General features: G+C 38.9%; 1 protein-coding gene across 1 annotated transcript; it reads right to left on the reverse strand.

Moving 5' to 3' along the window:
• Window positions 1–17854: 17854 nt before the first annotated feature.
• On the reverse strand, window positions 17855–21586 carry SPINK13 (serine peptidase inhibitor Kazal type 13). The gene is made up of 3 exons (XM_047074652.1): window positions 21517–21586; window positions 18649–18686; window positions 17855–17986 (listed from the first exon to the last, which is right to left on the reverse strand). The coding sequence occupies exons 1-3, from the start codon at window positions 21584–21586 to the stop codon at window positions 17855–17857; spliced, it is 240 nt and encodes a 79-aa protein (XP_046930608.1).
• Between the last annotated feature and the right edge of the window lie 2674 nt (window positions 21587–24260).

The raw sequence follows: 24260 nt of genomic DNA on the forward strand, positions 1-24260 counted from the left end.
GGTGGAGACGGCTGTGATGCGGACGCTCTCTAGGCTGTCACACCCGCTACATCAGCCATACCCCAGGGAAGGGGTCATGTTTATATGCCAATGCTTGGTTTCTCCACCTTTCCTATGAGGTCACCCAGAGTCAGTGCTGGCTCCGAGAGGCTCTCAAAGTACAATGTCACACCCTGGGTGGTTGCGGTTCTTGTCACTTAATTGCTACTTAATACCTGACCGACAAATTGATTATCTGCGGTGAGAAGAATTTTCCTGTCTGCACCAGAGGTGGGGACTGTTATTTAGAATTCTAAACTTCACATAGTAGAAGAAATTAAGTATAGGCTGCTTGGCCTAGTTATGAAATAAGTTAAAACATCAAACTTTTTTTCACCAAATAAAGAATATTAGACTCAGATTAAACCGATCACACTTAGTTTTATATTTTGCGTCCTCAGAAAATACTGATTATTTTTGAAGAAATGAACATCATAATTAGAGTTTCATACATGGTAGTTAGAATATGGAATGTGAGCTTCAGGACAACTCATTGAGGAAGGAATTCTTATTACCCTAATTTTACCAGTGAGTAAGTTGAGACTCAGAGTATTTAAGTAATCCTCACGAGATCATGAAACTAATTAATGGGGGAGCCTATGATGAGTTCAGTAATGGAAAAGGAGAGAAGCGAATGCCCTAATAAAGAGGGTTCCTTATGAGTTTTATTGTTTGCTATGAACATCTGAAGAGAATGAATACTGAGAAAAATCCATTATGTTTCAAGAATGGGTGTCTTTGTTGAGGTTTGAAAATGCATTTAGCAAAGGGAAATGAGAAAGGGTTCAAAGGGAGATGAGGATGAAGTAGAAAATAACATTATAATGTTTTTTGGACGTTTGATAATCAAAGAGTGGAGGGGAGTGGAAGAAGCCAAAGCTTCAGTGAAGTCTAGGGAACACTGAACATGCCTCATAGCCAAAGGGAAGAAGAAGGAATTTAAGATAGATGGTGGAGGGTGGCTAATTGGAGCAGGATAGAGAAGTAGTAAATAAGGTTAAGAACACAAGGTGAAACATCCTTCCCTCTGTCATAGGAGACAGAGAAGAGCAGGTAAATGTAGAGACATATTTCAAAGGAAGAGGAAGAAAGATGAAAGGGTACCCATTGTAAGGTTGGCTCAGACTGCTAAATTCTGGGGTTACCGTTTGCAGAAAAAACCGTGTTGGTCTGGAAGCTGGAGAAGGATGGAGAGGCTTGGTACAGATGTCAATGGGAGAATGTCAGACAGTCAACAATGGATATAAAAATTAATGGCCACTGGGGCACCTGGGTGGTCCAGTCGGTTAAGCGTCCGACTTTGGCTCGGGTCATGATCTCACAGTCTGTGAGTTTGAGCCCCACGTCAGGCTCTGTGCTGATAGCTCAGAGCCTGGAGCTTGCTTCGGATTCTGTGTCTCCCTCCCTCTCTGCGCCTCCCCTGCTCATGGTCTGTCTCTCTCTGTCTCAAAAATAAAAACATTACAAAAGAAATTAAAAAAAAATTAATGGCCACTGAACAACACTAGCACTAGATTCTTGCAGCACTAGATTTTGTCTCCCAAAATATGTTACAACACTGAGTGAGAAATGAAAAAAAAAAAAATGACTTTCTGGATAGGAGGTGTGTACGTCAGAGACTGGAGGGGAACCATAAAGAGGGACATAGGCCCGGAAGAAAGTCAAGTGTTCAAGAAGGTTCTGATAGACTATGCAAGATGTGAGCAGTTATGAATTTAGAGGTCACAGTTCAGAATACGTGTGAACTTAGTAGTAGCAGTAGGTGTAGGAAATATGAACAATTGTTTACGGAGGCTATGGCTAGTGGGCAAAATGTCAAATTAATTTCTCAGGGGTGGGGCTGACATAATAATCCTCAAGGGTGTATCCAGATGTAAAGCAGATAAAAGATTGGTGAAAAAAAGAGTTCTTTGGATTTAAAAAGGTCAGGAAAATGAGATAAAATGATCAGACATGGGTTGCTTTGGTTTGGACAGCTGCTTACAGGAAGAAGAAAATTTTAAGTTGTACAATGAGCCATGAATTATAGAGGGAGGATCCTTTGAAGGTGAAAGATGAAGGCCAAGAAGACAAAAAGCAGTCCCTTTAGGCTCAGGGAAGTTTCTTTATTCCTCCTGACTTTCCTGTAAGGGGAGGGGAAACTTGAGGCCTTGTCAGACTATGACCATGGCTCCATGTTAGGGAAGGCAAGGTAGGACTAATGCAGAAAAACATAAAAATAAAACGAGAGAAAAATTTGAGAATATTAGGGCTCTTTCCCCAGTGGATTTAAGGAATCACAGGGAAGAGAAAGGTGACCCATTAGAAGGTTAGTGAACAGCGGTAGAATTCATTTGGATCAAGACCTGAATAAAGAGTTTCTGGGTCAGTTAGCTGGAGGGAACTAAGCAAGCCAGCACCATGGCTGGGCAGTAATCCAGGTATAGAATAATGGCTGTAGGAAGGGAAAGGTACAATAAGAAAATTAACCACATGTTGTGTACTTGCTATGTGCTAGAACTGTTGTTACACCTGGTATATGCACTATCTAACTTAAAATAATCTTATGATCTGTGTGGTTATTTGTCCTGGTATTTAGCTGAGGCAACAGGGACTTTGAGAAATACCTAGTTTCAGGTTAAAAGCCAATGTTTTTTAATCACTCTGGTGTATGGCCTTTAAATGTAAATCTAAGACAAATCAAAGACAAGTTGGAAATTGGAATAATAGGAGTGAAGCTGATAAAATCAGAGCAGTTAGGAATAGCAGCTAATGTTTAAATGAGCAGGCAGAAGGAGCTGAGTGCTGGATCAGAGTACATGGCCTTTTCATGTGTGAGGATCAGATGGAAAGAAGGAGGGTTCCAGGAGGGGCAGGGAACCTCTAGAGTCAAGGGACAAGGGTTCCTTCTCTGTCCCCTCATCCTCATCTAGCCAAGGTGCAATGCTGTGACAGTCCCTTTCCTACTTTATGCTTTCTGCTTCTCTCACATCTAGTGACGTTAACCTAGTTGGGGTTTCAGGTTTTCAAGTAAAACCCTTCCTTGAAACACTAATATGTACAACTGATAAATAGAGCTGAGGATTGGAGGTAGGTGAGAAGCACTTGGGACTCTACTATTTAATTCTATATTTTCCTCCTAATTGCTGCATCAGCCCATTTCTAATCCCCAGACTCCATCCTTCTTGGCATCCATCACAGGCTCCACCCAATACCCTTAAGGCCTTCTTGGGATAGTTTTAAAAATCAATGACCTAGATTTGGGAGGACCAGTTCTTGCCTCTTGTCTGCCCTCCTCTCCCTTCCCTGTGTGGCTCCTTCACATCCTAGCTCTTTTTCTCCATCTCCCTCTCCTCCCTCTCCTCTTCCTCCTCCTTTGTCCCCCTCTCTCCCTCCTCCTTTCCCCTCCTTCTCCTGCTTCTGCTTCTCCTCCTCCCCCTTTCTCCTCCTCCTCCTTCTTTTTCTCTTTTTTTCTCCTTCTCTTTCTCCTTCCCTTCTCCTCTTCCTCCCTCCTCCTCCTTCTCCTCCTCCTCCTCCTCCTTCTCCTCCTCCTCCTCCTCCTCCTCCTCCTCCTTCTTCTATGTAGCCCTCACTGTGTTCATGCCCTTTTGTGCACTGGGGCACAGTGACATAGAGATCTGGCTATTTGCATTTTGATCTTGTGTCTGGCAGGACCTTGTTCCTTGCTTCTCATGGGAACAGGGAGTTATCACATCCAAGGATCCTGTGCTTTGGTTCTCTTTAATTTCCTTTGAATTGATGAGGTCAGATAGTTTTGATTATGGGACAAGACGGTGTGAATGAAAGTAGCAACTCTTTTTCCTGTTGGTTCATGTTGCTCCTAGGTTATCTCATGCTATCTGGATTTAGATTTTACACACACATGGAGTTTCCAGCTCCTATTGACAAAATCGTGTCTACTGTGCTCAGTGCCAAAGGGAACACTATTTCTTTTGGGAAGATCCACAATGAACTTTATTTTATTAAAGCCTCTATTAAAATTTCTGCATTACTCGAACTCAATTTTCTTCAAACTTAATTCTCCATAGTTATTATTTTACAAACATTAGATAACATCTAACGAGATGTTAGAGTTTTCTTCAACACTGAGAACTAAGAATTTACTCCAATTTCGTATTAAAGTCATGATGTCCAATATAAAGATTTGTTACCAAAGAAGATCACTGAATTTTTGTTCTGTTTGGACTGCTCAGGAGTTCTTTATCATATTGAATAGAACTCCACTTCTATATGACTTTCTAGTTCTTTATAGTGGAGTCTAATAGAATGAATCTGCTTTCTCTTTCCAAGTGTATCCCTCCAGATTTGCAAAGGCAGCTTTGGAGGAACTACTCAAAGTCTTTTCTCCCCAAATGATACAGATCAACTTCTTTAATGATTCCTTTACAGTATATAATCCCTTCAGTCCTCCATACCCCGACATATTAATGTTGCATTACTTAATAACAGTGAAACACGAGTCATAATCAAACTCACCTTTTCTGCTTGCTATTCCAGTCACTATTATCCTCACTGGAGATACAGAGATAAATAAGGCAGACAAAGACACTACTTCTTAGAACTTATTTTCTTCTATAGTAAAATAAGGAAACTAATAAATAATATAGAAAGATGATTTCATATTTTGACAAGTATTTCAAAGAAACTGTATCATGGTGTTGGAATAGGGAGCAGTATGGAAATAGGGAACAAATTGCAATGAGTGATTAGAGAAGGCTTCTGAGGATCTGAATGCTGAGGGCAGACACCTGAATGATGACAAGGAGCCATTCTGGGAAAGCCAGGGAAACAATGGCTGCAGAGAGAAGAGCTAGAGATGGCCACAGGCAACATCAAGCCTATTGAAGGATTCCATTTTCTCCAATTCCAGGATTACGTAAAATGGCTGCTTTTCCCTTGAAGCATTCCACATGTAAATCATTCAGGCTCTAGCCCATGTCTTCTGCGATTAGACCACACGACTTGATTTGCGCTGAATTCCATGTAAGCTAGAATTACAAAACTCTTGAATCTGTTTTTTTCTTCTTTAGCTGGTCTTTTCTCCACGAATCCCTCTTCTTATTAGTTCCTATTACAAACTTTCCTTCTCGTGACTTCACTTAGAGTCTGCGTCTAGGGGTTTATGGTCTCAGACATTCATTTAGCGTCTACCTGTTGAACTCCTATGCCTCACTTGTTATTATATGACCTTGTTTTATTCATTTTCATCACAGAATTCATTGTTACCTGATATTTCCTGTTCCTTAATTTGTATATTACTCATCTCTCATCACTGGGATGCGGGTTCCACAAGAACAGGATCTTGCCTACCTTGTTTGTTTGCCTCTACTGGCCTCAAGTTCGGTACCTTGCAGAATAAGAACTACTCCACAAGTAATTACTAAATTAATGGTTTTAAGATTCCACGTCATTAGTCACAGGTAGAGTAACAACAGAATTCATGCAGCATTGGGGAGAAGTCATCTGGTTTACATCAGTGAATTTAGAAAGAAATAAAGCATACCTCATTGGAACTTAGATGCAATTCATCATTTTAGGTTGAATTTAACTTCAATAAGAAGAGGAAACTGTGAAATGTTTAACACAGTGTCTGTCCTCGACCTTGTTTCCTCTATGACTCAGAATCTTCCTTTCAGCTGAAATCACAGTTGTCTGATGGAACAAGGGCCCCTCTGCAGAGCTCCCTTGGGTGGAAAAGGCCAGAGGATAAAGGTACCCATTGGAGCTGAAAGAGAGCCTCTGCCTGATTCTTAGCTGCTATCTTGTAGTGCCCATAAATCTAGAAAAAGATTTATCAGCTAAGCAAAAGTCTCTATGACTTAAGGTTATACCTACATTCTTTAAGATGGTTCCTACCTAAATGTAGCATGTCAGGATCAGATGGCCAGGCTAGCAGGAAATAACTATGTCCACATCTTGTTTCTCTTACCAAACTTGTCTCACTCTGGCGCTTCTGCCTAGAGTGTATTTAATTTCCATTTCTTAATTTTTATTTATTAAATAAATACATTTATTGTTCTCTTGTTTCATTTCTTTGGTTTGCTTTTTATTATTTTTGAAAGCAGAGATGGAAAGGTGAAATAACAAAATGTTGTTAAATTACACCATATGTTCAAAATTAACAAGAGATCTGTATCTTAGGAGATTCTTTACTTTGAGTAAACAGAAAGATCAGAAACTATTTCCACAGCTCCAAAGAGAGTCACCCTAATGGGCCCTCCTGACCAGGGGTCCCGGGGAAGGGAGGAAGGATGATGTAAGATGCCAAAGGCCCTGTTGCCAGCAGAACTGAGCTGCGTATTAGCTGGAAAGGTGACGGAGAAAGCAGAGCTGTGCGGACCCTTCCAGTTGAGGAACAACTGGTAGGTTTAAGGTAGAAGAGTGAGGCTGACATCTAGTGGCAGCAATAGGTAATGGCACAGAGCGCACAGAAGCCGAAGGCTGATCACTGTTCTTTTTCATTCCCTCAGCCTCAAATACAGTAAGGGCTTCATCTCCCTGTGTTAGTCAAGATCTTTCAGCTATAAGTGACAGCTTGTAAGACGGATTAAACAAAAAAGAAAAAAGAATTTATTGACTGATGTAATAGGGACGACAGAATGGAGTAAGGATTAAAATTGCTACAACTCAGGGGTCGTATGGTATCCACTCTTCCTCTCAAAAACATACTTACCCCCCTCCCCCCCCCCCCCCCGTCCAGAAGTTCTTGGTGCTCCTTCTCCCTCCTTCTCTTAGCACACGAGCATTTTTTTCCCCTCTAATTAAAGTGAACTTCATTCATGAGTGTGAAGTAGAAAGGCTCAAACAGCCATTTATGTTTGTGTGTGTGTGTGTGTGTGTTTGTGTGTGTGTGTGTGGGTGTGATGTGTATTCGCTCATTGTTCAGGTGAGATTAATGGGGCACAGTAAGATCTTGCAGGTGAACCTGAAATTTGGGGTGAGTTAATTCAGGAGCGCGTTAGGAATACCATTTGATGATGGACCTTAGACTCAAGCAAAATGAAAGCTCATTTTATTTATTTTTATTTATTTTTTTTTGAAAGCTCATTTTAAACAATCAGTACACAGAGATAAATGTCTACTACCTCTTTCATTATTATGCTTAATTGTAATAAATGTGACACTTGGTTCTCCATTAATTTGATTCCTTTGTTTTCAGTTTTGTTCCAAATTTGGCTGTAGCACAGACTTGTTGTTTATTACATGCCCTCACATTCCGAAAGAAATAATTCTCAGAATTAAGTAGTGAAACGAATAAGCAAGTGTAGGACTCCATTACTTATTAGTCACATTTTCCATATTTATCAAATTTAATATGAGGACCAAATTCCCTAAAGAGAAGAGATTAAAAAAAAAAGGAGATTAGTATCATAAGGAAACTGGGTATTGCTTCACATTCTCTCATCTTCCCAATGTACCCCTGAGAAAGGGAGCCGCTTTGCAATTCCCTCTATACCCATCTCTTTTCCTGCCCGTCACCCCCCTTTCCTCTGTATCTTAATTATTCAAAGAGGTGTTCCGTGAAGTTTTTCAACAAAGAATCTTTCATCCCTTAACTCATTCCCATTTTGATACCTTTCCATTCAACATAGCAATGCTAGATTTTCTTTTTTACCAAGAAGTAAAAGATAATCATAGGAAGAGTGTGATGCATGGTCATTCATATAATTCGCCCTGTTCAAATTTTCACTAGGTTTACACTGCTCACAGAATACAGTCTACTCTCCTTACTTGGGCCTATATTTTCCCCCAGAAAGCTAGCCTCTGCCTAACCTTCCACCCTTATGTATTACTGTTTCCTAAATACATAATGGGCATCTCAACATAATTTTTCTCCTTATTATTTCCCTAAAGACACAGCACATTTTCTCAATTTCAAATGTTTTCTCAAGCAGAGAGCCTTGGATAAGTTGCCCATTCTATTTCCTGTTGAATTTTTTCAAAGAACGCTGTACCCTTCACTTCTTTCAAGAGACTCCCCACATTGACCCCTATCTCAGGTTTACCTTTGATGTATATCTGATCTACTCGCCTGGTTAAGGGATTGCAGACATGTTAACTTGTAAGAGGCAAGCTGGTAATGGAGTGGGCCACTTTCATCATAACGGAGAGGTGGGGCTGTCTGAAATGTCTGAACTCCATTTGGATGGGCAGCTACTACTCGGCAGTTGTTGCTTTTATTTTTCATGTGAAATCCTAGCTTACTATTAGCATAACCTTGACGTTTCAAAATACATTGGAAATGTATATTTTTAGGTAAAATAAGATTTTTGAAATGCTGTCGACCACTTCAAGACTTACTAGAATACTGTTTTGATTGAACAAAATCAATGCTGTTTGTTGTTATCATGAATTTTCCTAGGCATATATTCATTTTGCCAAATGAGATTACAAACTTCCGAAGAGTCCGGGGTCTATTTCCTACAACTCTCTATTTTCTTGGTAGTTATTATATGGGTCCTGCACTGAGTAGCCTTGAGGGATTCTTCTAAGGATAGTGACTATAATTCTGTATCAATTCTGGCCAAAACTTGCACTCCTTTCTTTCTTTTCTTTCTTTCTTTCTTTCTTTCTTTCTTTCTTTCTTTCTTTCTTTCTTTCTTTCTTTCTTCTTTTTCTTCTTTCTTTCTTCTTTCTTTTTCTTTCTTTCTTTTTGCTTCAAGTTTTTACTTAAGTTCCAGTTAGTTAACATATAGTGTAATATTATATTCAGGATTTTAATTTAGTTAATCATCACTTTCACGTAACACCCGGTGCTCATTAGAAGTGCCCTCCTTAGTACCCGTCACCCATTTAGCCCATCCTTTACCCACCTCCTTCTCACAATCCTCAGTTTTTCTCTATAGGTAAGAAAGAGTCTCTTATGGTTTGCCTCTCCACCTGCCCGTCCCCCCCCGCCCGCTGCATATTCACCTGTTTAATTTCTTAAATTCCACATGAGTGAAATCATATGGTACTTGTCTTTCTCTGACTGAATTATTTCGCTTAACATACCACACTCTAGCTCCCTCCACGTTGTTGCAAATGGCAAGATTTCATTCTTTTTTTAATGCCTGAGTAATATTCCATTGTGTATATACACCACATTTTCTTCTTTAAAAATTTATTTATTGAGAGAGGGACAGAGAGAGAGAGAGAGAGAGAACGAGCAGAGAAGGGGCAGAGAGAGAGGGAGAGAGTGAGAATCCCAAGCAGGCTCCACGCTGTCAGCGCAGAGACCAATGCAGGCACGACCCCACAAACCATGAGATCATGACCTGAGCTGAAATCAAGAGTCAGACATTTAACTGACTGAGCTACTCAGGCGCCCTTCTTTTTTTTTTTTTTTTTTTTCCCAACGTTTATTTTTGGGACAGAGAGAGACAGAACATGAACGGGGGAGGGGCAGAGAGAGAGGGAGACACAGAATCGGAAACAGGCTCCAGGCTCTGAGCCATCAGCCCAGAGCCCGACGCGGGGCTCGAACTCACGGACCGCGAGATCGTGACCTGGCTGAAGTCGGACGCTTAACCGACTGCACCACCCAGGCGCCCCTCAGGCGCCCTTCTTTAGCCATTCCTCAGTCGATGGGCAGTGTGCTGTTGCCATAATTTGGCTATTGTTGATAATGCTGCTATAAACGTTGGAGCGCATGTACGTACCCCTTTGAATTGGTATTTTTGTGATCTTTGGGCAAATACCTAGTAGTACAATGCTGGATTATAGGGTGGTTCTATTTTTAACTTTTTGAGAAAATTCCATGCAGTTTTTTCAGAGTGACTGCACCGGTTTTCTTTCCCACCAACAGTGTAAGAGGGTTCCCCTTCCTCTGCATCTTCGCTAACATCTGTTGTTCCCGTGTGGTTCATTGGAGTCATTCTGACAAGTGTCATTCTGACAAGTGGATATCTCATTGTAGTTTTGATTTGTGCTTTCCTGGTGATAAGTGATGTTGAGCATCTTTTCATGTGTCTGTAGGCCATCTGGACGTCTTCTTTGGAAAAATGTCTATTCATGTCTTCTGCCCACTTCTTAACTGGGTTATTTGTTTTTTGGGTGTTCAGTTTGATGGGGTGTTTTTTGTTTTGTTTTGTTTTGTTTTGTTTTTAGAGATTTTGGATCCTAACCTTTTATCAGCTATGCCACTTGCAAATATCTTCTCCCATTCCAAAGGTTGCTTTATAGTTTGGTTGGTTGTTTCCTTCACTGTGCAGAAGATTTTTATCTTGATATAAGTACCGATAGTTCATTTTTGCTTTTGTTTCCCTTAACTCTGGAGCTGTATCTACTAAGAAGTTGCTACAGCTGATGCCAAAGAGTCTGCCGCCTGGGTTCTCCTCTAGGATTTTGATAGTTTTCCGTCTCATATTTAGGTCTTCTTCCATTTTGAATTTATTTTTGTGTATGGTGTAAGAAAGTGGTCCAGTTTGATTCTTTTACATGTTGCTGTCCAGTTTTCTCAACATCATTTGTCGAAGAGACTGTCTTTTTCCAATGGATATTCACTCCTGCTTTGTTGAAGATTAGTTGACCATATAGCTATGAGTCCATTTCTGGGTCTTCTATTCTGTTCCATTGATCTATGTGTCTGTTTTTGTGCCAGTATCATGCTGTTTTGATCACAACAGCTTTATAATATAACTTGAAGTTCAGAATTGTGATGCCTCCAGATTTGCTTTTCTTTTTCAACATTTTTTTTTTTTTTTTTTTTTTACTATTCAGGGTCTTTTGTGGTTTCATACAAATTTTAGTATTGTTTTTTCTACTTCTCTGAAAAATGCTGGTGTTATTTTGACAGGGATTGCATTAAATGTGTAGATTGCTTTGGGTAATATAAACATTTTAATAATATCTATTCTCCCAGTCCATGAACATGGAATATTTTTCCATTTCTTTGTATCGTCTTCAATTTCTTTCAGAAGTATTCTATAGTTTTCAGCTTACAGATCTTTTACGTCTTTGGTTAGGTTTATTCCCAGGTATCTTATGGGTTTTGGTGCAATTATGGATGGAATCAATTCCTCGATTTCTCTTTCTGCTGCTTCATTATTGGTGTATGGAAATGCAACAGATTTCTGCATTTTGACTTTGTACCCTGTAACTTTGCTGAATTCATGTATTAGTTCTAGCAACTTTTAGCTGGAGTCTTTAAGGTTTCTTACATGGAGTCTCATGTCATCTGCAAATAGTGAAAGTTTAACTTCTTTTGGGCTGATTTGGAGGACTTTTATTTCTTTGTATTATCTGATTACTGAGGCTAGGACTTCCAGTACAATGTTAAATAATAATGGTGAGAGTGGACATCCTTGTCTCGTTCCTGACAGTAGGGAAAAGTCTCTCAATTTTTCCCCACTAAGGACAATATTAGCTGTGGGTCTTTCGTATTTGGCCTTTATGATGTGAGGTAAGTTCCTTCTAGCCTTGCTTTCTTGAGGGTTTTTATAAAAAATGGATGCTGTATTTTGTCAAATGGTTTTTTTCTGCATCTATTGAGAGAATCATATAGTTCTTATCTTTTCTTTTATTAATGTGTTTGTGGATATTGAACCAGCCCTGCAGTCCAGGAACAAATCCCACTTGATCATGGTGAATGACTCTTTTACTATACTGTTGGATTTTATTTGCTGGTATTTTGTTGAGAATTTTTGCATCCATGTTCATCAGGAATGTTGGTCTGTAATTCTCTCTCTCTTTTTTTTGTTTTTAGTGGGGTCTTTATCTGGTTTTGGAATCAAGGTAATGCTAGGCTCATAGAATGAGTTTGGAAATTTTCCTTCCATTTATATTTTTTGGAACAGTTTCAGAAAAATAGGTATTAATGTTCTTTTTAAAAATTTTTTTTAATGTTTATTTATTTTTGACAGAGAGAGAGAGAGAGAGAGAGAGAGACAGTGCATGAGCAGGGGAGGGGCAGAGAGAGAAGGAGACACAGAATCCGAAGCAGGCTCCAGGCTCTGAGCTGTCAGCACAGAGCCGGATGCAGGGCTCGAACTCACGACTGTGAGATCATGACCTGAGCCGAAAGTCAGACGCTCAACCAACTGAGCCACCCAGGCACCCCTTAACTGTTCTTTAAATATCGGATAGTGGGGTGCCTGGGTAGCTCAGTTGGTTAAGTGTCCAACTTTGGCTCAGGTCATGATCTCATGGTCTGTGAGTTTGAGCCCTGCATCGGGCTCTGTGCTGACAGGTTGGAGCCTGGAGCCTGCTTTGGATTCTATGTCTCCCTCAATCTCTGCCCCTTCCCTGCTCATACTCTCTCTCTCAATCTCTCTTTCTCTCTCAAAAATAAATTTAAAAACCTTAAAAAATAAATAAAAATAAATGTCTGGTAGAATTCCCCTGTGAAGCCATCTGACCCTGAACTTTTGTTTCTTGGGAAATTTTTCATTACGGATTCAATTTCTTTGCTGATAATCAGTATGTTCAAGCTTTCTATTTCTTCTTTTTTCAGTTTTGGTAATTTTATATGTTTCTAGGAAATTATCCATTTCTTCTAGGTGGCCTGATTTATTGGCCTATAATTTTTCATCATATTCTCTTATAGTTGTTTTTATTTCTGTGGTGTTGGTTGTGATCTCTCCTCTCTCATTTGTGTTTTATTTATTTGGGTATTTTCTGTTTTATTTTTGATAAATCTGGCTAGGATTTATCAATTTTATTAATTCTTTCAAAGAGTCAGCTCCTGGTTTCATTAATCTGTTGGACTGGTTTTTTGTTTGTTTTTGGTTTTTGTTTGTTTGTTTGTTTTTTGTTTGTTTGCTTCTATATCATTTATTTCTGCTCTAATCTTTATTATTTCTCTTCATCTGTTGACTTTAGGCTTCATTTGTTGTCCTTTTTCTAGGTCCTTCAGGTGTAAGGTTAGGTTACAGATTTGAGGTTTTCCTTGCTTTTTGAGGTAGGCCTATATTGTCATATGCTTCTTTCTTATGACCACTTTTGCTGAATCCCAAAGGGGTTTTGGACCATTGTGTTTTCATTATCATTTGTTTCCAGTTTGTTTGTCTTTTTAATTTCTTCTTCAATTTCCTGGTTGACCCATTCATTCCTTAGTAGGATGTTATTTAACATCCATGTATTTGTGGTCTTTCCAATTTTTCTCTTGTGGTTGACTCCAAGTTTCATAACGTTGTGATCTAAAAATAGGCATGGTATGATCTCAATCTTTTTGTGCTGGTTGAAGCCTGATTTGTGACTTAGTGTATGATGTATTCTGGAGAATTTTCCATGTGCACTTGAAAAAAAAATGTGTACTCTGCTGCTTTAGGATGAAATGTTGTGAATATATGTTAAGTCCATCTGTACAGTGTGTCATTCAAAGCCATTGTTTCCTTGTTGATTTTCTGCTTACATGACCTGTCCATTGATGTAAGTGGGGTGTTAAAATCCCCTATTATTGTTGTATTATTATCAATGAATACCTTTACGTTTGTTATTCATTGTTTTATATATTTTGGTCTCTCACGTTGGGGGCATAAATATTTACAATTGTTAGATCTTGTTGGATAGACTGCTTTATTGTGATATAGTACCCTTCTTCATCTCTTATTACAGCCTTTGGTTTAAAATCTAGTTTGTCTATATTCCATGACAAATATATGACTTCACTCATATGAAGACTTTAAGATAAAAAACAGATGAACATAAGGGAATGAAAACAAAAATAGTATAAAAACAGGGAGGGGGACAAAACATAAGAGGCTTTTAATATGGAGAACAAACAGAGGGTTACTGGAGGGGTTGTGGGAGGGGGGATGGGCTAAATGGGTAAGGGGCATTAAGAAATCTACTCCTAAAATCATTGTTGCACTATATGCTAACTAACTTGGATGTAAATTAAAAAAAAAATTAAAATGATAAAAAAAAATAAAAAAATAAATGATGTAAAATCTAGTTTGTCTGATATAAATATCGCTACTCTGGCTTTCTTTTGGTGTCCATTAGCATGATTTTCCATCCCCTCCCTTTTAATCTGACAGTGGCTTTAGGTCTAAAATGAATCTCATGTAGATAGCATATAGATGGGTTTTGGGGTTTTTTTAACCCTATGTCTTTTGATTGGAGCATTTAGTCCATTTACATTCAGAGTAATTATTGATGGATATGAATTTTGTGCCCTTTTATTACTTGTTTTGTCATTGTTTCTGGAGATTTTCTCTGTTCCTTTCTAATCTTTGTCACTTTTGGTCTTTCTTTCCTCAAAGATTCCCCTTTAATATTTCTTGCAGGGCTTGTTTAGTGGTCACAAACTCCTTTAGTTTTTGTTTGTCTGGGAAACTCTATCTCTCCTGTGCTGGATGATAGCCTTGCTGGATAGAATATTCTTGGCTGCATACTTTTCCCATTCAGCACATTAAATGGATCAGGCCATCCCTTGTAAGTTAGGGATTTCTTTTGTCTTTCTGCTCTTAGGAGTTTTTTCATCTCTATATTTTGCAAATTTAACTACAATATATCTTGGTGTTGACCTGCTCTTGTTGATTTTGATGGGAGTTCTCTGTAACTCCTGGATTTGCATGTCTGTTTCCTTCCCCAGATTAGGGAAGTTTTTAGCTATATTTCTTCAAATAAACCTTCTGCCCTCTTTTCCCTCTCTTCTTCTCAGACTTCTATGATATGAATGTTATTATGCTTTATGGAGTCACTGAGTTTCCATAGTCTATATCCATGACCTAACATTTTTCTTTCTCTCTTCTTTTCAGCTTCATTATTTCCATAATTTTATCTTTTATATCACTTATGCATTCCCCTGCATCTTCCATTCTTGTGGTCATTATGTCTGATCAGTTTTGAATCTCAGTTATTGCATTTTTCATTTTGGTCTGACTAGTTTTTAGGTATTTTATATCTGTGGTAAGGGACTCCCTGGTGTCTTATATGCTTTTTTCAAGCTCAGCTAGTATCCTTATGATTGCTGCTTTAAATTCTGGATGAGGTATATTACTTACATCTGTTTCAATTAGATCCCTGGCCATGACCTTTTCTTGTTCTTTCTTTTGGTATGAATTCCTCTGTCTTGGCACTTTGTCTAGGTGTCTGTCTCCTTTTCTGTGTCAGGAAAGTGTGTTATGTTTCCTGATCCTGCAAGTAATGGCTTTATAAAGAAGAAGTCATATACTTACAGAGCTTGGTGCTTCAAGAAGTGTCTCTTCTGTAAGCTGTGTTCACTCAGCTGCTGTGTTTTGGCTGCTCTTTCTCTCAGGTTATTCCTATGCAGAGCTTCTCCTTGCTTTCCATGATGTGGCCTTTTCTCTCCCTCTAGTTGTACAGTTTGTTCTGTCAGTCTTCAGATCAATTTCTTGGGTATTTAGAATAATTTGATATTTGTCTAGTTGTGTTTGTGCAACGAGGTGGGTCCTCTTACTTCTCCATCATCTTAGCTCAGCCTCCTAAAACACTTTTGTTTTCTTTTTTTTCAAGGGATTTACATCATTTACAAATGGTGAGTATCTCTCAAGATTGTGAGTCCCAGTTTCTCAGGATTTTTCTTCACAATGCCACTAAAAGCAGAGATGGAGGGATTATTCTCCTTCTTCCATCACTCAAAAGAATATCAAGATGGTCATTTTTGCCCCAAGAAATAGAAACAGCATGAAGACCAAGCTTATACATGCAAGTTGCATTGAGAATTGAAGCAAATACACAGGCCACTGCACCACACCTGCCATTGTCATCAATGTGTTTCAGAAGTAGATGTATTTGGTAAGATCTGGTCTCATACTGGCTCTGACATTACTGAACCATTTTTTGCTTTTTCAACCAACAAGGGCTTGTTATTTATTCTTAGATTAAGAAATAACAGCTATGGTGTTTGCAGTAAATTTAGGAGAATCACATGATGGAAGGAAGGAAGGAAGGAAGGAAGGAAGGAAGGAAGGAAGGAAGATAGTGTCTTCAGTCTTTTCCCATTTCTGTCAGAACAGGTCTGAGGCATGATTTCAGTGGTGCTGAGACTTTCTCAAGTCTTCTAGATGAGGCTGAAAGAAATCTCAGAACCAACTTTGAGAAGTCATTGGGTTGTCACCTGTGCAAGAGAGAGACCTGCACTGTAGCTCTGCATCAGTCTATGCTAGTTTCCAGAAGCCCAGGCCACGGTGATTCAGTTCCTCCTACACTGCTCTTTTTAGTGGTATGTGTCCAAATACCACAGGTGTGGAAAAAGGATTATGTGGAAGAGCTAAGAAGGTGCTTCTGAGTGTCTTGCCTAATTAGCCCCTGCCTGAGAAAGTGACAGCAGCTATTAGGAAGGAATGTTAATGTGATTTAATTATTCTACATAGTCTGGTGACATTCATGAATTCTCATTAATCTTGCTTTGAAACTGATGGTAGATACTTGGTTAATTCCCATTTTTTCAGATCCCATTCTTTTCCTTTAAACGACATTGTAATCATCCTCTGAGTCTAGAACTTTCTCTGAAGATGAGCAAATATTTCCCTTATTCAATAATTTCTACAGCCATTTCCTTCAGTGCTCAGTAATAACATCCTCATGGGATCAAAACATGACACTGGAAGCCCATGAGATTGCTTTAAAAGGAAGATATGCATTAAAGAATTAGCTCAACAGACTTGGGATGTTCAAATTAGCTCCGAGGAAGTAGCCATAAGCCTTTAGAATATCCCTCCTGATAAGAGTGACTTTATAACCTGGGGTCGTAGGCCATGCCACATAGTTTATACTTAAGTGAATGTCTGTTGTTGTTCACTGTGGTCCTGAGCCACCCCATATCCATTTGACCTCTGGGAATGTGGGGTGGCTGGAGACTAAGTAATTGTTAGTTGTGCAGGTGCTACCTGCCTAGGTGACTGGCTTCTAACAAAAGGCCTGGGAACCGAGGCTTTGGTGAGCTTCCCAGGTTGACAGTACTTCATATGTGTTGTCATGCATCATAGCTAGGAGAGTTAAACACTGCCTGTGTGAGTCCACTGGGAAAGATCATCTGGAAGCTTGTGATTGGTTTCTCTTGGACTCCACCCTAGGAGCTTTCTGCCTTTGCTGATTTTACTCATATCCTCTCATTGTAATAAACTGCTACCATGTGTGTAATAGCTTTTTGAGGTCTGTGAATCCTGCTAGCAAATCATCAAACATGAGGATAGTTTTGGGGATTTCCAACAGAGAAGATCTGATAGGTCATGGAAAAGTTAGTAATAGTTACTAAAAGTTACTAATACTAGATACAAATCTGTTTGTAAAAACAATTTCAAATGGAGTTTAAAATATATCACAAGGAATATTATTAATTTTAAAATCTAAATTTACTATTGAACTTACTTGAAAGGCAAAGAAATATATAAGTCACTGTCAATTTTTATTGATGTAAGAGCACGTAAGCATTTTGTTATGTGCTATAGACCTATAGACCTATATAGACCTATATAGACCTATAGACCTATAGACCTATATCTATGTCTGTGCCTATGTCTGTATTGATATCTATATCTATTTATGTCTACCATGAAAATTTATGAGTGCTAGTCATCGGCATGTCAATGTGACTTGTTAAACATTTTTGAGTGATTTGAAAAAATGGATTTCTATTCATTATTTGAATATAATCTATAGATATCTATTAGTATGATTGTTGTACAATTTTGCCAAAGCATCACATAAGCTTTTCTTTCTTTTTTAATGAGTAAACTTTGAATGTTAACTGAAGTTTTTCAGAAAGACTGTTCTCTTCATACATAGTCTGTCCCCAGTCTTTTATCAACAATAGAGGTTATTTTCAAAAGTCTCATCCATCAGTAAATCCAGCTCCTGGGCTAAGATTATTTGATATTTCTGTGAATAAGTATAGAGGGAAAAATGATGCTATTTTATTTTCAACTTACCACTGATCGACACAAAAGAAACACTCATTCTGGTAAGTGTGGCCGTTTGTAGCACAGACGTATGACATTATATTCGGACATTTTGAATCATAAAAAGGACCCTGTGGGTAGTACATTTTACACGGGGGCTGCAAATATCACAAAACATCATGTGAATAACAATTGGTAGATTTTCCCTCGTCTATTCCTGGCCTATCACTTCTGCCCCTAACAGAAATAATATCAAATATTACTAGTGAATTGATTCTTTTTCAAGAATTACAAAGACAGGGCTTTGGCCAGGCAGGTTTTTGGTGGACTGCCATGTCAGGAAATGCAGTGACCCATCCATCATCTCCTAAAGTCATAAACATTATCACATACCCACTTAAATCCTAAATACAAACTTTTTATTTAAACTTAGAGTCCCAATGCCAGTAACTCATTCTAAGAAGTTTGTGAATAGAGATATTTCTGTGTTTGTGAAATTCTAGGGGAAGGGGCTCAAATGAAATTGATAAGAGTGAGGATTCTGTATTGAGGCTAAGAATAAATTCTGTATTTACCACTGTTTAATTTTATGACCTTGAGCAAGTGACAGGTGTTATTTCATTTAATGCTCAGAAATGTATTTTACTGTTATAATGTTTGTGCTGCATGAGATTAAATCTAAGTCTGGAAAGGGTAAGATGCATGTCCAAGGTCACATAGAAAACTTTTGTTCTGTTTACCCCCATGAAGTTTTTGGTCTCTCAGGTCAAGAGAGTGATCAGATTAGCATCAGAATTGAGAACAAGAAATTTAAATTTACCTTAGGCCATTTAGCTATATTTTTTGGCTTGAAGACTTCTGCAGATAAAGTACATACACAATAGGTTAAAAAAATAGTTCTTCATGGAATATGATTTCACCCACTGAAGTTACTAACTGAATAAAGAAATGTAATCGAATTACTCCTTTGCACAAAAGTATACAAAAGAACTTGTAGCGATGGAATTTGTGGGTGGCATTCTTTTTGTTAACTACTTTATCCATTTATTCATTCTTCCATTCATTTTCACAGTCCTTACTTTATTTATAAGTTTTCTATGTCACTGAGAAAAGAGTAAAAACCACTTGGGGTTGTATGCATAACTTGCAAACTATGTTATTTTCATTAAGTTACTTGACTTTTGTTGGCTTTAGTTTCCTTTTCACTACAATTGGGATGAATATATGTACTTTAAAGTTATTTAAAAATATTTTTTAATGTTCATTTATTTTTGAGAGAGAGAGAGAGAGAGACAGAGTGTGAGCACAGGAGGGGCAGAGAGAGAGGGAGACACAGAATCGGAAGCAGGCTCCAGGTTCTGAGCTGTCAACACAGAGCCTGACGTGGGCTTGAACTCACGAACTGTGAGATCACGAGCTGAGCCAAAGTCAGACACTTAACCAACTGAGCCACCCAGGCAACCCTAAAGTTATTTTTTAAATTAAATATGATAAAGTAAATAAAACATTAGGCTAGTTTTGCCCAAGATGCTGAGCTAAAGAGGATACTATGGGTGATGGTCAGAAGCTTTAGAGATTCCTTGGCTCTGGAGAGACTGACTGGCTCTGGGAAACCAGTTTGTGTGAAGATGCTAGTGTCGCCAGGGGATGCAGGGTGGCCAGCTGGCTGTTGGAGAGGGAAATAAGAAAAGACATCATAGTTCTGCTCTTCCTTATCTCTCATTGTAAAATGATCTTTTAAATATTCTAGAAAATTCTAGCTTTCCAAAAGCTGGAATTTCTAAAGTTTGAAGAGAAAACTTGAATTATATTTTACAAATTTTCCCAAAGGAAACACGAAGCCTACCAACCTTCCCAGGAATAGACTATGCCAGTTGCATATACAATCTTTTAAATAATAAAAAAGATGGAATGCTTGTCTATAATTCTAAAAAAAAAAACCAGAATCTTTTAATGACAAAAGTGACTGGATATAGTGAAGAGAAAAGAAACATAAAAACTTTCATCTAGTAGAAATAAAATAAAGTGAAAATACATACTGCATATCACATATGAAAATAAACTTCAAATGCATCTGAACATAAGAAACAAAACCATGCCAGGATCAGCTGGATTTCTCTTTAATCTTGATGTAGGAAAGGCTTTCTAATAAGTGAGAAATGGTGTTTTAAGATAGCTTTGGTTAGCACTTTTTTTTCATAGTGAAGTTGAATATCTTTTTTTTTTTTTCATTTTTTTTTTTTTTAACGTTTATTTATTTTTGGGACAGAGAGAGACAGAGCATGAACAGGGGAGGGGCAGAGAGAGAGGGAGACACAGAATCGGAAACAGGCTCCAGGCTCCGAGCCATCAGCCCAGAGCCTGACGCGGGGCTCGAACTCACGGACCGCGAGATCGTGACCTGGCTGAAGTCGGACGCTTAACCGACTGCGCCACCCAGGCGCCCCAAGTGAAGTTGAATATCTTTTACAGATTTAAGATCCATTTCTGGGGGCGCCTCAAGTGAAGTTGAATATCTTTTACAGATTTAAGATCCATTTCTGGGGGCGCCTGGGTGGCACAGTCAGTTAAGCGTCCGACTTCAGCCAGGTCACGATCTCGCGGTCCGCGAGTTCGAGCCCCGCGTCAGGCTCTGGGCTGATGGCTCGGAGCCTGGAGCCTGTTTCCGATTCTGTGTCTCCCTCTCTCTCTGCCCCTCCCCCGTTCATGCTCTGTCTCTCTCTGTCCCCAAAAAAATAAATAAACGTTGAAAAAAAAATTAAAAAAAAAAAAGATCCATTTCTGTATTTTTGGGGTATGTGTATGTGTGTGTGTGAATTGCATATGCAAGCGTATTACTCATTTGACAATTGGGTTTTTATTTGTTCCCTCAGTTTTAAGTATTCTTATATATTAGGTATATTAGTCCTTTATCTGTGATATGTGTTGCAGGTATTTTCTTCCAGTTTATCAGATACCTTTTAGTTTAAAGAATTTACCTTGAAGCCGTACCTCCAACAATACAAAAACACATATGCATAAGATTATTGCAGCATTGTTTGTGATTGAAAAATATTGGAAACAAACTAAACGCCCATACACGGAAGACTGGTTGAGTAAACTTTGATACACCCACCCAGTGAAGTTCTATGCAATTGTATAAAAGAATGAGGGAGATCCCTGTGAGTTGATATGTATTAATATTCAAGATATTTGTAAATTGAGAAAAGCAAGTTGCAAACAGGTATTTGTAGTGTGCTGTCTTCTATTCAAGAAAGTAGGAGGAATGACACAATGTGCACACATATGTTTAAGCAAAAAGTAACACAGGAAAGATAGAGACCAATGAGGCTGGTTCCATAAAGATGACTATGGGATGGAATCAAAAGAAAAGGGATATGAAGGTAATGGCACTCCTTTGAAGCAAACCTTTCACTCATTTTGTTTTATTTTTCTTGTGTTTAAAAAAATTTTTGAATTGCCTTTTGGATTTTTCTTGACCCGTGCATTATGTAGAAGCATGTTGTTTCATTTTCAAATTTTGGAAGGTTTTCCAAATAACTCCCTTTTCTGACAGTGATACCCAATTCATACCTACTTTGCATTGTCAAGTCTAATATTCCCCACCCAGTCACACATGACTGTTTTTCTTTTCTACAGCTAAGAAGCTGTCAGATATCTCTCTCCCAAGACTTGTAAGTTTGCTTACCTGAAAAAACAGTATGTGCCAAAGTGGAGGTTACCAGGAAAAATATGGTCAGGTTGGAAAAGGCAGCCATTTAATCTCATCCAATGTCCTGCTCTGGTGAAGCCTGGGAAAAAAGGCTTGAGACAGCTTATTCCTAATATCTTGCACAGCTAGATTTCCAAACATGAGAGAACCTATTACCCTGAGGTGCTGCCATTCCTATAAACTTGACATGGTGGTCTCAATATTGGCCTGATCCCCTGGGATTCAGACCTGAGAAGGCCCTTCTGCTCCAACTAGAGAAAGTAAACCATTAAAATAACTTTTTTTCCCCCTTCCAATAGCCAATGTGTAATCCTAGTCCTGGTTAGAAGAGAAACTGGGCTCAGGGCTCTCATCAGGGCTGTCCCCAGACCTGTTACTTTTACATAAGTTCCCCCTATAATAGATCATCTATACCAGAACATACATGTCAGTGAATATGGACATTCTAAGAATTTATTAAATATTCTGATAAAAAAGATGCGGACTGACTGCTGTCCTGCATTATCAGAGACATGTCACCTTATAATGTGAGTCGTTTGATTTCCTGAGATAGACCAGCTTCTGAAGTCCTTCATTTACTAGCTAAGCGTCTTCTTCCAATCCACTTAGATGTGTTCAAATACAAAGAATGACTTGAGGGGCGCCTAGGTGGCGCAGTCGGTTAAGCGTCCGACTTCAGCCAGGTCACGATCTTGCGGTCCGTGAGTTCGAGCCCCGCGTCGGGCTCTGGGCTGATGGCTCAGAGCCTGGAGCATGTTTCCGATTCTGTGTCTCCCTCTCTCTCTGCCCCTCCCCCGTTCATGCTCTGTCTCTCTCTGTCCCAAAAAATAAATAAACGTTGAAAAAAAAAATTTAAAAAAAAAACAAAGAATGACTTGAAAATGGAATTGTTGGTCTTGGGTCATAAAAATTATGTCTACCTTCCCTGATGCAAGAATAAGGATATATATTTAGATCTAGAAATAATTTTTGTGATTTTTTTGATTCTTAGATAGGTACACACAATTTTTATGTATATGTACACATAATTTTTATATATATGCACCAGAGAGATCTGAGTTCACATTCTAGCTTCAACATCTAAAAGTTTGAGCCTCAGAAAAAATACGAACTTCAAAGCATATTGAGATGGTCAACACATAGTAAAGAGTTTAGCTATATTAAATTTCCAGTTTCTTTAGCCAAACTCTTCTTTTGTAGGAATGGGGATATTTAGGCCCAGAGAGAAGACACTTTCCAAATCATTTGCTCAACTTCCTCCTGTCCTACTCTGTCTCTTCTGTCTCTTCTCCAAATTGCAGCTGGTGGGCATGAAAAGAAAAGAAGGCGAACCCTGTTAGTGGTGAAATTTTCCCTACTTTCATGTGCAGAGGAAATAAAGAGGATACTGGAGGCCAACAAACATACGGGAAAACCTACGGACAGAGAAGAAAGCCAGAGATCCTATCACTGATTTGAACTAAGGATAGAGGAGGTGAAGAAATATTACCTGAATGAGGTTGCTGCAGAATGTGAGCCTGCTCTAGTCACTCTGAGGTCACAGCTAGGTTTGAGTAAAGTTGCTATCCCATGAATCTGTGGACAGGGACATGCTGAGCGCAGGGAGAAGCTGCCTTGCTCAGTTGAGTGACCACTTATTTGGCATGAAATTGCTGTCATGGCTGTTACCTACTTTGATCCCTCTCCTGAACCACCTCCTCTGGTGTTTCATGTTCCAGCAGGCAAAGACAGATCTGGAGGTTCTGTGCTTGTGGTTTCTGGTTGCAGATCATGAGAACAAGAAAGGCTGGCATCGTGAATATTTGATGACCTTTACAAAGGTCAATTGCCTACCACATTCCCGATGATTTGGTGGGCTTTCTTGCTAACTCAAGGCAGATTCGTGTTCCTGGTCTCTTCTGCCCCCTGAGGTCACTTAGTCCATTCTGCTTCTCAAAAGGTTTATCTGTTTTGTCTTTCTAGGATGTGATTTCTGACATCCACCTGGGAAACTTGAGCACTGCAGCCAGTAATCTTCGCAGCGCTCAAGCCTCCCCGTTTCTCTGTTTGTTCCCCTCCACTTCAACTTAGAAGAGCCTGACAATTTGCCATTAACTGGAAAATATCTATCACATAGACCTTAAACTCTCCTCGAGTAGTTAGCAATCCTTTTGCTGCTTTGTCTTTTCTTCTCAGCCTGAGTTTCATAGCCTGCCATTTATATTTAGCCTCTTGACATGACGATGACATCTTACCCTTTATTCTCTTCTTCCCTCTTCTAAGCCAGGATAAACCCAGCTTCCTATTTTTCTACTCCAGACCTCGGTTAATATTGGCGGGTTACCTAAGCCTGCTAGACTCCTAAGAAAACCTCTTATGTCATGTTGCTAACTATGCCACTCATATCCATGTCATTTTTTTTTAATCCATTTTTTTCAACTGTTTGACCATACCTTCACTATATTACTTTAAGCAGGAGAGTTCACTTCTTCTTTATTAAGTAGGGAAGCTCCAGGATGAACCAATTCCACTTTTTTTCCTCTTTGCCTTGTAATTCTGGAAATTTTATCATCTACCTTTCTAGTTTTATGCTTCTCTCCATATCCACTTACCTAGGGATCCACACATTCATGCATCCCTTTCTTTCTGCTAGTACCTGGTTATGTGGTCTACACTCCTCATCACATTTATTCCTTATAATAACCCCATGAGGTTTCTATCATTGTGAGGCTTGTATAAGA

Source organism: Lynx rufus, unplaced genomic scaffold, assembly GCF_022079265.1.
Source record: "Lynx rufus isolate CCGP_SWC_20201006 ecotype Redwood Valley unplaced genomic scaffold, mLynRuf1.p SCAF_1, whole genome shotgun sequence".
Classification (NCBI taxonomy): Eukaryota; Metazoa; Chordata; class Mammalia; order Carnivora; family Felidae; genus Lynx; species Lynx rufus.

Bases quoted from the DNA above. Each gene is read 5' to 3' on its own strand.
- SPINK13 (XM_047074652.1), bottom strand. From the start codon at position 21,586: ATGGCTGCCTTTTCCAACCTGACCATATTTTTCCTGGTAACCTCCACT. The intron at 18,687-21,516 runs GTAAGCAAACTT...CTTTATCTGCAG, and splicing joins GGCACATACTGTTTTTTCAG to AAGTCTTCAAGCCAAAAAAT. The intron at 17,987-18,648 runs GTAAATTTAAAT...TGATATTTGCAG, and splicing joins ATATAGCTAAATGGCCTAAG to CCCCCGTGTAAAATGTACTA.